This window comes from Nicotiana tabacum, chromosome 14, assembly GCF_000715075.1.
Source record: "Nicotiana tabacum cultivar K326 chromosome 14, ASM71507v2, whole genome shotgun sequence".
Taxonomy (NCBI): Eukaryota; Viridiplantae; Streptophyta; class Magnoliopsida; order Solanales; family Solanaceae; genus Nicotiana; species Nicotiana tabacum.
Window position 1 is genome coordinate 3,360,963 of NC_134093.1, and position 15,385 is coordinate 3,376,347.

At 37.0% G+C, this 15,385-nt stretch overlaps 1 protein-coding gene across 15 annotated transcripts; it reads left to right on the forward strand.

Annotated features, from left to right (window-relative positions):
- Window positions 1-897: 897 nt before the first annotated feature.
- On the forward strand, window positions 898-14,455 carry LOC107818748 (DNA topoisomerase 3-beta). 15 transcript variants are annotated; one of them, XM_075229237.1, is made up of 16 exons: window positions 929-993; window positions 1,096-1,178; window positions 2,346-2,449; window positions 2,601-2,755; window positions 5,067-5,160; window positions 5,861-5,989; window positions 6,553-6,793; window positions 7,909-8,071; window positions 8,160-8,279; window positions 9,397-9,476; window positions 10,413-10,691; window positions 11,025-11,193; window positions 11,691-11,819; window positions 11,898-12,110; window positions 12,908-13,087; window positions 13,598-14,455. In XM_075229237.1, the coding sequence occupies exons 7-16, from the start codon at window positions 6,645-6,647 to the stop codon at window positions 14,240-14,242; spliced, it is 2,127 nt and encodes a 708-aa protein (XP_075085338.1). In that variant the 5' UTR covers window positions 929-993; window positions 1,096-1,178; window positions 2,346-2,449; window positions 2,601-2,755; window positions 5,067-5,160; window positions 5,861-5,989; window positions 6,553-6,644; the 3' UTR covers window positions 14,243-14,455. The 15 variants fall into 15 exon arrangements, with proteins under 15 accessions (XP_075085325.1, XP_075085332.1, XP_075085333.1 ...); XM_075229226.1 differs by lacking the exon at window positions 2,601-2,755 and adding an exon at window positions 2,067-2,199 and having other exon boundaries at window positions 963-993; window positions 1,096-1,152; window positions 5,890-5,989; XM_075229234.1 differs by having other exon boundaries at window positions 966-993; window positions 1,096-1,152; window positions 5,890-5,989.
- The last annotated feature ends 930 nt before the right edge of the window (window positions 14,456-15,385 follow it).

Below are 15,385 nucleotides of genomic sequence, written 5' to 3' on the forward strand. Positions count from 1 at the left end.
AACCCAACTCTGCTCCAAATGATTTTAAATATGAAATAAAGCCTCCAAACTCCAATATAAAGAATTCTTAATTACCAATTTAGTCAAATAACACCAAATCAAAAAAGATCACTTTGTCTTTTCAACACTTTCTAAAGACCAAAAATAATTTTTTTAAGATTCTCAAAGCAAATCACTAAATTGGTGTTTGGACTAAAAATTTAAACATAAATATTCACCACTCAAACGATTTTAATTTTAGACAACGGTTAATTTCGAATTTCAATCACTAAACAAGAATTTAAAGCCTCCAAAATTGAAGAACTTTCATTTTCTTGGTGAAAAAAATGAGTTGGAAAATGAAACATAAGAAGAATGAAAGGGTAAAAATATCAACTGCAATGTACAGAAAATCAAATAAGTTTATTTTCGTAACAAAGGAAAAAAATGGGCACAAAAAATATATACCACTCTGTTATGGGGATAATCTGCACGGTATTATGATTTTTAGCTCGCGTCAGAAACTATTTATATTCGGTAGCCGAAAAAGTATATAAAATTTGTATAATTTTTGTATATAACATACAGAATATATATATATCCGGTAGCCAAAAAAGTATATAAAATTTGTATAATTTTTATATATAACATACAGAATATATATATACAAAATATATATCTTTTCGACTATTATGTTGAGAGCGGCTATACAATGTCATTTTCCCAATTTTAATCACCGGGTTTGAATACATAGTGCTCCACATAGTATTTAATAAATGTCCAAACATAAGGGACTAATGTCGGACCATTTTCTCCAAAATTTTACAAAGCTGTATATATATATATATATTTATTTTTTATTTTTTATTTTTAGCTAAGCAGATGAAAGCTACGGCTCAGATATCTCCTTTGAGATCTACGGCTACCATTCTATTCTACGTAATGTAAAAACTAAAAAGAACCCTTTCGCTTCAGAAATATTTGCTGCAAAAAATGGCTCCAAAAGTTCTCATGGTAAGTTTATTTGTACCCTTAAATTCATCATTACTATTAAATTTTTTAATTCCATTTATTTAAGATTCTTGACTGAGTATTTGGGGAATTTTACATTTACAGGTAGCAGAGAAGCCTAGTATTGCTTTATCGATTGCCTCAGTTTTATCTGGTGCTCAAGTATATGTTCCTGTCTCTTTTTCTGGGTCTGATTTTTATTTTTGTTCTTTTTTTTCTTTTTGAAATCTTATGTTAGTCTTGGATCAATTTTCTGCTTCTCAGAAGTAGCAAATTCCGTTCTTTTTTTTTCCCCTTGAAAAACTGATGTGATTTTTTTTTTTCCATAAAGAAATGTTTTTTACACTTCTCCTATTGCTTGCTTGTTAGTTGTTGGATAGTCATAGTTGTTTTTATGCTGAATGTGGTATGGTTAGTTATTGTTTTGTTTTCAATCCAAGATTGAATGCAAAATTATAAAATATTTTGGTTGATTGAAGTGAAAGAAAACATTTTAAAGAAGAAGTTACTGCTATATTATTGCCATTCTTTTCCTCAGGCATTTTGACCCTTTACTCTATAAGCAACGCTTTAATATATCAACTGGTAGGAATGTGATTATCTCAAATTTCAGACTGCAAAAAAAGGTTTTTTTTTGGGGGGGGGGGGGGGGATTTGTTGCAAGTGGAATAGTCACTATTCTTGTTTTCTAAGGGACGAAGAAGACTAAGGGAAAGTGCTTGTAAGGAAAAGAAAAAAGAACAAGGAAAGAGGACGTTTGCAACATTGGGTTAAAAGTATCAAATGAATGATTTGAAAATGGATTTTAACGGTTTTCTCAGGCATCAACTACAATGTTTTTATTAGAGAAAAGAATTGGTAATGGTACTCGGCTCACGGTCTACTTTAACAACAAGAACTACTGCATTGGTGGAGTTGTGGCATCTTTCATGTTGTTTACAAGTCCGAAGTGCATGCTACCTTTTTCAGGAACTGACCCCCTCACTTTTATCAATCTTAAAAGAATTTGCAAGAGTCATGCTGAGTTTCTAATAATATATTATAGTTTTCTAACATGTTTTATTCTCTTATGAAAGCACCAATTTGGTGGATATGCTGCTTCAGATTCTTGTACTTCATGTAAATGTGTTGAGATAGAAGTATGCTTTTACCCTGCTGGTTGGTTTTCCTCATTGCCTTTGGTTGGCTGCTAACATTCTTGAAATAGAAGTATGCTCTTACCAAATTAAGTCTGGTTCCTTTCACTGTTTCTTCTCTGAAAATCTGTTATATTTACACCAGCGACTAATTTGTCTTCTTTCATTAATTCATGAACTTCGGGTGTTCGTGCGATTCTGTTATACATTTTGTCGCAGATATCAACACGAAGGGCAAGTACAGAAGTCCATGAGTTTGATGGGATGTTTCTTGGATCACGTGCACATTATAGAGTAACTTCAGTAATTGGTCATGTTTTCAGGTTTCCTGTTATCCCAAAACATAAGGATCATTCGTTTTGATGTGTTATTTGGTTCAATTAGTTGCTGCTTATAAATATGTTTGTTCAATCGATGCCCCCATATTGTTATGTTCCCCGTTGATATTTGGTGACTTTGTTTCAATTTTTCCAGTTTGATGTTTGCTCACTTCATTTCCCTTGAGCTCCTGCCCCAACTAAAAAAGGTGTCTGAGCCTGCTTTTTGGTGAGGCAAAATTGGTCAAGTTAGTCGCAACGAGAGCCTCTTCTGGAAATACCCTCTTTTGGGGTAGTTGAGAGCCTCTTGAGGTAGTTGAATGTAAAATTGATGAATCATTTGCAAATAGAATTCATTAGGATGTGCTATCCTATGCATGAGCTACACGACAGATGAAATGGGCCCAAATAGAGCAAAATGGATATAGAGGATTCATATAGATAGTTTGGAATTGAGGCATAGTTTATTGATTGATTCAAAATGAATATTTAAAGTTCAAATCTGCCTCTGTCTACGACTGACTGCTACTCATTGGTCTCTGTGAAGCATTACCTTTTGAAAAATGAGACACTCTGTCAAATATAAAATACTAGTATGCATTGACGAAGGGGCACCTTCTGTTTCAGTGAATGGTAATATAGATAGAAGCAATTCAAGTCAATGTTGAGGTAACCACAAAAATGATACTCTTGGAAATTTCTGATGTTCAAGGAAAGAAAATGCTTAGTTATTCCTTTTCGTGATGCCACCCCTTTTGGCTCCTCAATTAGGAGTCAGATGTAGATGTAGAACCATGGAGAATAGAGTGCTAACAATGTGTCCTTGTGGCTTTGTATTGCCTAACCTCGTAGATATTATGTAGCCTGTTCGCTTGCCCTCTTAGTTGCTTTATAGATTTAGCCTTTAATTTACTCTAATGAATAACCAGAATAACTGTCTACTAAGTAAAATACACGGTTATAAAAAAGTAATAATATTCCATGTGTAACATGTTCATCTTTCTTCTTGTCGATAAGACCTCTATGAAGCATTCGGAATTACAGCAAAAGAGGAAGTCCACTTCCGGACAAACTTCCCAAAAATTCAACTTTCGCCATTTCAACCCTAATTCAGCTACAGACCTCCAAAACACAATCTGAACACGCTCCTTAATCTAAAATCACCCAACGGAGCTAACCGAACCGACGAAACTCCATTCCGGAGTCGTCTTGACACAGTTCCAACTACGGTCAAAATCCTAGAACTTAAGCTTCCATTTTAGGTATTAAGTGTCCCAAACCACTTCGAAACCACAAACAAAACCACTCGGCAAGTCACATAAGTAGTAAACGATACGGTGGAAGCAGTAAACAGGGTATCCGGGCTATTACTCTCAAAACGACTGGCTCGGCCGTTACATCCTCCCCCTCTTAAAATAATCGTTCGTCCTCGAACAGGTATACAGACATACCTGAAGTGATGAAAGGATGAGGATAACGGCTGTGCATATCGCTCGGTCTCCCAAGTCATCTCCTCGACCGGCTGACCCCTCCACTGAACCTTCAAGGATGCAATGTTCTTCGACCTTAGCTTTCGAACCTGCCTGTCCAAAATAGCCACCGGCTCCTCAACATAAGATAAATCCTTATCCAACTGGACTGAGCTGAAATCCAACACATGAGATGGATCGCCATGATACTTTCGAAGCATAGAAACATGGAATACTGGATGAACCCCTCCAAGACTGGGAGGCAAGGCAAGCTCATAAGCAACATCTCCAACATGCCGCAACACCTCGAATGGGCCGATAAACCTCGGGCTCATCTTGCCCTTCTTTTCGAACCTCATAACACCTTTCATGGGTGACACCCGGAGCAGGACCCGCTCTCCAACCATGAATGCGGCATCACGAACCTTCCGATCAGCATAACTCTTCTATCTGGACTGGGCTGTGCGAAGTCGATCCTGAATCACATTAACCTTCTCCTGAGAATCCTGAACCAAGTTTGTACCCAATAACCTAGCCTCGCTCGGCTCGAACCAACCCACTGGAGACCAACACCGCCTACCATGTAGAGCCTCATACGGTGCCATCTGGATGCTCGACGGATAACTGTTGTTGTAGGCAAACTCCGCAAGTAAAAAGAATTGATCCTATGAACCTCCAAACTCCATCACACACACGCGTAGCATATCCTCTAATATCTGAGTAGTGCACTCGGACTGTCCGTCCGTCTGAGGGTGAAATGCTGCGCTCAACTCTACTCGAGTACCCAATTCATGATGTGCGGCCCTCCAGAACCGTGATGTAAACTGCGTACTCCACCAAAGAAAAGGGATCATTTAGAGCGTTATCCTAGGATTTTCAAGTGGGATATTTTTGTCATTTGGCTTTATCTTAGCAGGGAGCAAAAGTACTTCATTATCTCTGCATACTGTAAGATTTTCATAAATCAGTAAGATTTTCTTCGTGGTATATGTTTGAAAACTTTTCTTTGTCCTGTATGTTATGTTATAGTTTCAAACAAGTGGTATAGTGAGTCCGTTGCTTGATCTGCCAGCAATTCTTTACTTTATATTTAAAGCCACAATTACTTGATTAGTTCAGTATTCAATCTGAATGTTCTGTTTCTGATAATCTAGTGTAGATTTTCCAGCCGCTTTTCAAGATTGGGCAAATACAAATCCTTCAGATCTTTTCCAGGCACCGATACTTAAGAAGGAATCAAACCCAAAGGTGGTACTAATCCTTGTTCCTATATATTAAAGTTACAGAGATTTTTCCTTTTGAATGGCTTTTATCATATTTCTGGCTATCTCTATACAACCTCACTACCTTCGTTTCAAGTATTATAAATCGCTCCGTGTTAGGGAAAATTTGTCTTTCTTTTTCACTTCCAGAATTGCTGGGATCATAAAAATAAAAGTGGATACAAAAGTATCTTTTTCCCCCAATTATCCTGTAACAAAATTGGGTCATTGATACGTCTTGACATATTTGTATGAACTTAAAACTTGTGCTAATTTCTCAACTAAAAATTCCCTTACAACTTTTATGAGGATTATGTGGTGTTCTTACTCATGGCTTTTTCTTAATTGGGGCAATAGAACTGGGAAGAAATTTGATACCTTAACAAAATCATTGTCAAACTACTTACGCAGAATGAAGAGGTTGATCAACGTGCCCGTGACTGAAACTCAGATCGCTTTCATTAGAAGTAGACAATCGTTAATGTAGTCTTAATAGCCGCTGAAATTCTTGACACAAGGGAGAGACAATGTAGGATTCGTCTCTTTATCGACCAGAAGTTTATCTGGTTCGAGAAATACTGTATGTAGTATCTGTCAAACATAAAGTCAGTTAATTTTATTATGTAAGTTTCTCTTGCATCTTGTTTTGTTGATCTGGATTTTTATTTGTTTTCATGTTTAAATAGCAAGTGCTGACTGACCCTCCGGATACAAGGCTCATATTTGTAGGCATCTAAGCCAGGAAGCTCGTGGTTGTTCACATCTGGTACTATGGTTGGATTGTGATCGTGAAGGAGAAAATATATGCTTTGAAGGTAATGTTTGATCGTGACATTATTATTAACTGCAGCTAGGGATAAACGTACTACAATGGAGATAGATTGACTGGGCTAGGGATAAACGTGTCAAGCTCATGGCCATTCCTCAGAGGAATGAGAATATAGAGACTTAAACATAGTTTGCTTAACTGATATGGTAGATATTTAGTGGGAAAGAGTGGGAAGAGGGGAGAAGTAGAAAAATGTGAGAGAAAAAAGTACAGATAGAGAGACTAGGTGGAATGTGCTGCTGGAACAGAGTTGAATTGTAGCAGTTAATAAGTGGTATTTAGAGATAGTGAGAGGAAGCGGAATAGGCAATCACACTCTACTTTGAATCATTCTTATTCAAAATGCCAAATAAAACCGCCAAATATTCTACGATATGAGTATATATGTCTATTTGTACAAAAACTGATGAACTTCACTCTGCACCAATATCACTTGATAGAACTTCCAATAATCCACCTTTTGAATCTTTGTGAGGTTGCTTTAGTTCTTTAAGTTTTAAATTTTCTTTATCATAATCTTTCTTCTTGCTTTTATACTTATTGGTTTAGTCATAGAGTGCACTGGATTTCACACAAATGATGGTAGAAGAATATACCGGGCTCGATTCTCATCTGTTACTGAAAAAGATATTCTGAAGGCAATGAGCAGCCTTGTTGAACCCAACAGAGATGAGGCATTGGCAGTAGATGCACGTCAAGAGATTGATTTGAAAGTTGGAGTTGCATTTACACGTTTCCAGACTAGCTATTTCAATGGGAAATATGGAAATCTTGATGCAAGGGTTATCTCGTTGGTTCTCTCGCCACCTTCTTCCTACTGTTTGCCTATCACATTGTACCTTTATTCTTTTAACTGAACTTTTCATGTATGATTTAGAGAAATTGCTTAGCATAATCGTAAATGCTTTGCCTATCGTCATAGCTATTGATTTGCTTATCGTCATGTCTGTTGAAAATTCTTTGCTTGTTGTCATAGCTGCTGTAGCTTCTGCTCTATGCTGATTGTGGGGTCTTGAACATGTTATGTCCTTTCAAATGACAAGCTTTCTGCCATGTGTCACAGAAGAGCTCCCACATTGTATTCTTCAGGTTTATGTGTTGATTGTTTAGATAGCATGATAATCTGGCTTTAACCTTTTTCCCCTTTTCGTTTGGGTTAATAACACGGATGGTCATTTTTGGCTAATTACATGGATGGTCATTTTGGGTTAATTACAGGGATGGTCATTCAACTTCACTTTATTGCACCAAAATCACTAAATTATTTTTTGTAATGAAAAAATTACTCAACTTTACCTAAGTATCACTGAAGTCATTAAACTATTTTCTCGTAACATTCTCTCAATTTTGCTTAATATCAGTCACTAGTGGTTGCACCTCCTTGTGTGATTATAATTAGTGACCATATATGATACTTTGGCAAAGTAAAATAATTTTTTATTACAAAAATTAGGCTACTGACTTCCTACGTGATGCTAGGCAAAGTTGAATGACTTTTTCCTTACAAAAAATAGTTTAGTAACTTTAGTGTGATAAAATGAAAGTTGAGTGATCATTTATGAAATTAATCCCTTATCTTTCCTATGGTTATTAGCACTATCTGTCTAGTCTTCAATTGTACTTAAATCATACATACTGGTGGATAACTTCTATTAAACACAACCTTGTTCTTTACGAGTTATGACTTGCTATTATATACCCATTCTTCAACTTTCTTATGCTGCTCCACAAGTCTCTGTCAGTTTCATAGTTCGTACTAATGTGAACCATCATGAGGAATTGCTTTTACAAGTCAATTTTCTTTTCTTGCTCCTTTCCTCTTTTTTACTACAAATTACTCTTTAGCAGTATATTATCAAAATTATCTCCTTTCAAATGGAACACACATCTTCTTTATAATTTCAGCTATGGTCCATGTCAAACTCCTACTCTTGGATTTTGTGTGGATCGTTACCTGCAAATTGCTATGTTCAAGCCCGAAAAGTTTTGGATGCTGCATCCATACATAATGTACAAGGGGTATGAACTCAAATTAGAATGGGAACGTGGCAGGTTGTTTGATGCTGATGTAAGTTCCTCATGTTTGGCCTTTTGAGAGGTTTTGTCCCAAGATGTCAAGTCCATGCCTCTGTTGCTAATACCTTTTCAATTGATAGGTTGCTGCAATGTTTCGGAATAGACTAATGGAGGACGGGACTATGAGAGTTGTTCGTGTATCAGAAAAGCTGGAATCTAAAGGTCGTCCTTCGGGTCTAAACACAGTAAATCTTCTAAAGGTTGGTAATTTAGGCTTTCTACCAATTTTATACTTGGGCTTCCAATTTATTGAGAGATACTTAGATTTCTGGCTTTGTTTTTGGTATACCAAAAGAAAACAAATTGTCTTGGATAGATTTCCTCATTGATGTATTTTATTCATTAAAGCACGCTACATGCTTAAAAATTGTCAGGAGAGAATTCAACCAAGATTTTTTCGGACTTCTGAACCAAATATATGAAACTAAGTTTGCCAAAATAGTCTTTGGTGCTCAAAAAATTCACCAGTTACACACCTTCAGATGTGGTGCTAGCAATCTTGGCTGTTCTGAAAGTGAAATGCATAACTTTTATTTGTTGCTCCTTCCACGCTCCTTCCACTTTTGGCACCAACAACTTGTTATCTTGCCCACTATCATTAGCTACAAGGTAGCCTAAGATTCAGACCTCATTTGTTAAAATACTGTGGCCTCCATTCCTCATTTGTTAATCTGAATCCATTAAGATTCAGACCTCCATTACTGTGGCCTAAGAGATTCTTTTATAGAGTTTTGGGGTTTCATATTTGTTAAAATACTGGATAATTTGCACAAAGAAGCCAACTTGTCAAGGGTGTGGATTGCAAGCAAGCCTTTTTAAATGTGTGCCTATGCATGTTTTTATGAGTGTTGACCTGTCAAAATTCGTATCTTAAGTAGCATCCCAATCACTTCATGCTAATTAATCTTCTATGCGTTTGAAGTGGTCTACAATCTACATCTGCACCTTATTAACATTGTAACTCCCAGGTGAATGTAGAAATGTTTCCTTTTATTGCAATTATGGAGAATGTGTAATCTAAAACTGTTTCTACCTGGAGTCATTGTTCGTGATGTTGCCTATGTTGCCATCTTCTCTGCTCTAGACTTTCAAGTAATTAGATGCCCTTTATGTGTTCAAGCAACGAAGTTCCATCTTTTGGATTTTCATGTATAGGGGTCAATATTTTGTAATCTGTCTAGAACATCGTACTTAAGTCAATAAAACTATGAACCCTTGAGACTTATGATTTACATGATTCTTTTTATGATTTAAATGTATTTTCCTTACACTTACTTTGGATTTAAATCTTCTGGTTCTGATTTTTACCAATTCCAGGTAGCTTCAAGTGCACTGGGCTTTGGTCCCCAGCTAACTATGCAATTGGCTGAGCGCCTGTACACTCAAGGTTTTGTCAGGTTTTACTGTCTGTTCTCTGACTGTTGTGTTCTCTCACATCTCTGAACTTTTGTGTTTAATATTTTCACTCAATTTTCTTGGTTGAGGATGTCTTAATAAACTGTCCTTTCTCTTCTGAATACAAGAACATGTACGTATGGGATTACTTGCTCATTGAACTTCGCTTATGTTGTATTAATACTGAGTGATTGAGTTCCGTAATGCACTAATGTTAGTTTAAAGTTTAATACTGCACTAGAAGTATCTAATAACTTTGCTGTAGCACAAGTGTACCTATGGAACTGATGAAAGTGGCTAAGTTCTAATTTTACTTTTCATAAAATGGTGGGTTTTGGTGTATTTCAGAACATCGATATGGTTCATTTGTCTGCATTCTTGTCTTGCTCTCTTGCAATCTTGCAGTCTTCACATATTATACTTTCCTAATTGGACTAATGAAGAGAGCGTGCTTAAGTCTATGTTTTTGTCTTCTTTTTGCTGTATTTTGCACTAGCTTGGTGCATGTTTCCTTCTGTTCTTTTCATTAGCAAAACCTCAGCTTTGACTGATAAAAGAAAATTTTGATGATGTTAAAATGATTTTTAATTGGTAAGAGAAAATTCAGAAGAACTTACTGAGGGGTGCAATCCTTTATAGAGAGAATTAAAAATTAACAATCAGAGAAGGTACAAAGAAGTGCTCATTTACCCTTTGTTGATGAATTAAATAGTGCGCATTTACAGTTCGTTTTATTTTTATACCAAACCTGTTCAATTCCTCAATTGGAAATTCAAATTTCCAGTTTCCTTTCAGTGAACTCTTGTCTGACTTTGCATGTAATACTAAGCTCATATATGAGTTTGGCATTAAAAAACATTGTACTTCTTGAACTTCCAGTGCAGTTTACAAAATCATCCTTTTTCTTTTTGGCTTATTTCTTCTTTTCATTACTTCAGCTATCCACGTACAGAGAGCACAGCATATCCTTCTTCCTTTGACTTCAAAGGAACACTGGTAGCATTGGTGCATAATCCTGCATTTGGGGGTTATGCGCAAAAGCTTTTAACTGAAAGTTATAATAAGCCGCGGGCAGGAACTGATGCAGGTGATCATCCTCCAATAACTCCAATGCGTTCAGCTAGTGAGGATAGTTTGGGGAATGATGCATGGAAACTGTACCAGTACATCTGCCAGCATTTTCTGGGAACTCTCTCTCCCGATTGCAAATATAGAAGGTTGAATTTTTATTTCTTGATGGACGTCTTCGTAACTCCTCTTGCTTTGGGCTTATCTTACATATCCTTTAACTAATCCACGACTTTGGGTAACTCTAATCCTGGTTTCTTCCTAGATCATGTCAAGCAGCTCTTTTATGTCTTCATATTATAGATTTCAGATTCAAATATAGCTTTTAGGCGATTTTCTCTTGTTACTAGCACAATACGTGCAAAGGGCAGAGGACTGTTACTGACAATTCGAATCTTGGCACTATTAATCTAGTTGTCTTTCAAGATACTTAATTTCTGGCTGAGAAGTTAAGTCATATGTACAATTTGATATCTTCTCAGGATAAACGTTGAATTTGAAAGTGGCGGAGAGCAATTTCAGTGCATAGGGCAGCTTGTCACAGTCAAAGGATTCACCTCTATTATGCCATGGCTGGCTGTTAGTGAGAAGAATCTTCCTGATTTTGCTGAAGGAGAGAAAATAGAGATTTCTAAAGTTGATCTAGATGAGGTATCACATAATCTGTCAAATTGAACTTCTCATTTGTTGTTCAGTTCTGGAGTAAAGTGACAGTCTTTGTACTTCAGTAGTACACTAGTACTAATTGTCCCATTATTGATTGTTTTGGTTCAAGACAACAAAGGCAACAACTATGCCTCAATCCCAGGCTAGTTGGTGTTTGTTATCTGAATTCTCAGTATCCATTCTGCTCCATTTTACCGGCCACTTTATTTTTTCTTCTGCTAGAATTTGACTGAACATGCTGTATTAACTAATAGAAATAATTGACTAAACACGTTGTATTAGCAAACAGAAATAGTCTTAAGTGTTTTTTGCCGAAAGCTTATTTGCGAAGCTTGTCGTCCATAATGAATGCGCCTGTAGGTTCAGTATTTAAATTCAGAATGTACAGTGTGCTATATTTTAAGACGATTACGTGCATATGGCGAGGGGTTTCCCATTTTAGCTTCGTTTTACTTTGGTTGTTTTTGCTTTGAAACTTTTAGGGGAATACTTCACCTCCAGATTACCTCAACGAAAGTGAGCTGATCTCTTTGATGGAGAAACATGGTATTGGAACAGACGCGTCAATCTCTGTGCATATTAACAACATATGCGAACGCAACTATGTCCAGGTTTTGCTATATGCATTGTTTTCCGTTTCTGCCTGCTGTAGAAATTAGGCGTCTGAGTTTGGCCAGTTCAAATTGCAGGTACAAGCTGGGCGAAGATTGGTTCCAACTCCTCTGGGCATCAGCTTGATAAGAGGGTACCAATGCATAGATTCTGATCTCTGTTTGCCTGACATACGAAGTTTCATTGAGCATCAGATCACTTTGGTAGCTAAAGGTCAAGCAGATCATTCCATGGTTGTGCAGCATGTACTAGATCAATTCCGAAGGAAGTTCAGTTATTTTGTTAAGCAGGTATAAGATATTAAGCTATATTCCCTCTGCTGCCATGGAAAATGGTTTTACATGATCTCTCTTAAATGATGGCTGATGCTGCTTTCTTTATTCCCAAACTCGTAACAAGCTGATGTTCACAAATAGCTAATGATGCTTTCTTTCTTCCCTGACTTTGTAACAAGCTGATGTTCACTGATAAACAACTTAATCATACTTACAAGAAAGAAAAAAACTTAATCATGAGCTCCCAAGTACCTCTTTTAAAAACTAGTGATGCAAATATCACCTCACAGTTGTGGATATTCCCTGCTGGTTCCTGATGCTGCTTATCCTGAAAGTTACTGGACATGAAGTAATATCACATAGATGCGTAGAAATGAGTGCTTTGGGTATAAGGGAAAAAAAAAAAAGGGCAGCCTGGTCCACTAAGCTCCCGCTATGTGCGGGGTCCGGGGAAGGGCTGAACCACAAGGGTCTATTGTATGCACCCTTACCCTGCATTTCTGCAAGAGGCTGTTTCCACGGGTTGAACCCGTGACCTCCTGATCACACGGCAGCACCCTTACCAGTTACACCAAGGTTCCCCTTCACTTTGGGTATAAGAAAGTTCTTCAAAAATTAAGTTAAAGTAACACTTAACAGTCTAAATCAAAATTCTGGATAAATTACTGCTACTGGCACTAGAATCTAGCTTAGAAGAGGGTAAAAAAGTTCTGAAGCATGTTCTGCACTTTATCCCATTTTTCACTCATGTTCAGCCCATAAATTCTTTAATTGCTATTTATCCACTGAGCCTCGAGTCTGGCTATGTGTAGATTGAAAATATGGATGCATTATTTGAAGCACAATTTTCTCCACTCTCTGACTCTGGACGCCTCCTTAGCAAATGTGGCAAATGCTTGCGGTATATGAAATACATATCTACTCAGCCACCTCGACTGTACTGTGGTACATGTGAGGAAGTTTATTACGTACCTCAGAAGGGAACAGTCAAGGTAAATATTTATTGTTATAAAGTTACTTCTGACCCTAGTAAAATTAGAAAGGAGAAACTAAGTATTAATTATGCCCTTTTATGGTGAAATTCGAGAAGTTGGCAGTATCTCAATCAGTGAATTTATATCGTATGGTTATCACGCTTATTCATCTCAATAATAGAACTTAACGATTTTACGGTTTTTCTTTTTAGTTTTGGTAAGTCGATGAATTAGTTTTCTTGTGTGCATGCATATATATATAGAGAGAGATATTCTTGCGATAATAGACTGTCTTGGCCCCAACGCTTATTGCGGAAAGAAAATGCATTGAGTAAATAACTTCAGCTTATTTGACGTGTCGTGCCAAACCCCAGTGAGCTATAACTTTTGTCTGTGTTTCCCTTTGTTCTCGAGAATTACCCTTGTAGCATTCTTTTACAGAAAGAGTTTTCTTTCAATTAGCGCTTATTGTATGGCTTAAAATCAAATTTTACGACTAAATATAAAACTTCTTTTACTTTGTTTCAGCTGTACAAGGAGCTTACTTGCCCTCTGGATAATTTCGAGCTGTTATTATGTATCATGCCAGGTCCAGAAGGCAAGTCATTCCCTCTGTGTCCTTATTGCTACAACTGTCCCCCATTTGAAGGCATCGATACATTTTTTGGTGCTCCTAAAACTGGTGATTCTTCCAAGTTGGGGAAGGGAGTTGGAATGCCTTGCTTCCTCTGTCCACATCCCACATGTCCGCATTCTGTGATTGCGCAAGGCGTTTGTGCTTGCCCAGAATGCAGCGGTACACTTGTTCTTGATCCCGTCAGTGCACCAAAATGGAGGCTTTACTGCAACATGTGCAATTGCCTTGTGTCCTTGCCTGAAGGTGCTCATCGGATTTCTACAACTCAAGATAAGTGTCCTGAATGCGACTCAACTATCATAGAAGTCGATTTCAACAAGAAAACAACTCCCTTAAAAGATGGAGCGACGCTCCACAAGGGATGTATTCTCTGCGACGAGCTGCTGCATTCACTCGTGGAAATGAAACACGGAAGATCATTTTCTAGGCATGGAAGGAGAGGACGAGGTAGAGGAAAAGGAAGGGGAGGTTATCGAGGAAGAGGACGGGGCAACAACAAACAACAAGATCCTAAAATGAGTTTCCGAGATTTCTAAAGCGATGTTCTATAATCCTAGTAGAATTCTTGTATTATGATTTTGATTTTCCTCATATATTTGTTTTCATTTTGTAGAAGTAGGAACATATGCTGTTTTTCAAAGCATTGTACCAACTCGAATGATGCTTGATTTTGGTCCGGTTTTATTGTTTCTGTGTCAGCTTGAGTGAGCCTTAAATTAATATCAAGCCTCCTTTCTGTTTGTTCAAAATTCTTTAGTGTAACGCGACTGAATTAGAACCATCCATTTCAAGTTTAGGAGATGAGTATACAGGAAATGATAGGCTAAAAATGTCAGAATACATAGTTTACCCATCAAACTTGCATCAAATCCTTGCTACACACTTTTTTTCACGGGTAATCTTTTACACACCCGATTTTTTAAAAGTGCGTCGAAAACACACCTTTTTGATTACGTGTCACTCACTCACATATTTTTCACTCATAAGAGGCGAGCGGACAATTAAAATTCTGTGTCTAAGGCACATTTTGACGGCACTTGTCCACCCTTTTCATATTTTCATTTTTCTAAATCCTTTTCTTCATTTTTTAGAAAGAAAAAAAATCCACCATTCTTTTCCATCTTTTTCCATTACTGCACCATCGCCTTCTTCTACCACCATACAACTAAATATTTTTGCCAAGATTTAAAGGAGGATAAAAAAAAAATCAGAGTTTCATATTCAACGTAGGAATCGCTGAATGATGGTGTCACAGTTGAGCTACCTGGTGGCCAAATGCTAAAGGGAAAGTTCGTGAAGTTCTTCATATGTGTTTCATGAGAATTTGTGGGTTCTAATTGGGTCTGTGGAGTTTCTTCTATTTCAGCCATTGATGGGTTGGGAATTTTGGGTTCTTGGTTCTTTTTTGTTCTTACTGTTGTTATTTTGGTAACCAAACTATATAATCAGTTGGTCAATTTAAAAGAGGGAAGATACAAATACAAGGAATTTTAGGGAAAATATTTAACTTGTAGTGTTGGCAGAAATTCAATGTTATCCTAATAATTCGAAAATTAAAATTAAAAATAAAGGTTCATGGTTGCCGGTACAAAATTACTCACTTTGTGTGGTGGGGGAGGGGGCAGCCTTGGTGGTACAGCTTGGGGAAGATGAAGAAGATGGATATAATTGTAAATTCA

Bases quoted from the DNA above. Each gene is read 5' to 3' on its own strand.
- LOC107818748 (XM_075229224.1), top strand. From the start codon at position 973: ATGGCTCCAAAAGTTCTCATG. The intron at 5,990-6,552 runs GTAATGTTTGAT...TTATTGGTTTAG, and splicing joins AGAAAATATATGCTTTGAAG to TCATAGAGTGCACTGGATTT. The intron at 9,477-10,412 runs GTTTTACTGTCT...TCATTACTTCAG, and splicing joins TACACTCAAGGTTTTGTCAG to CTATCCACGTACAGAGAGCA.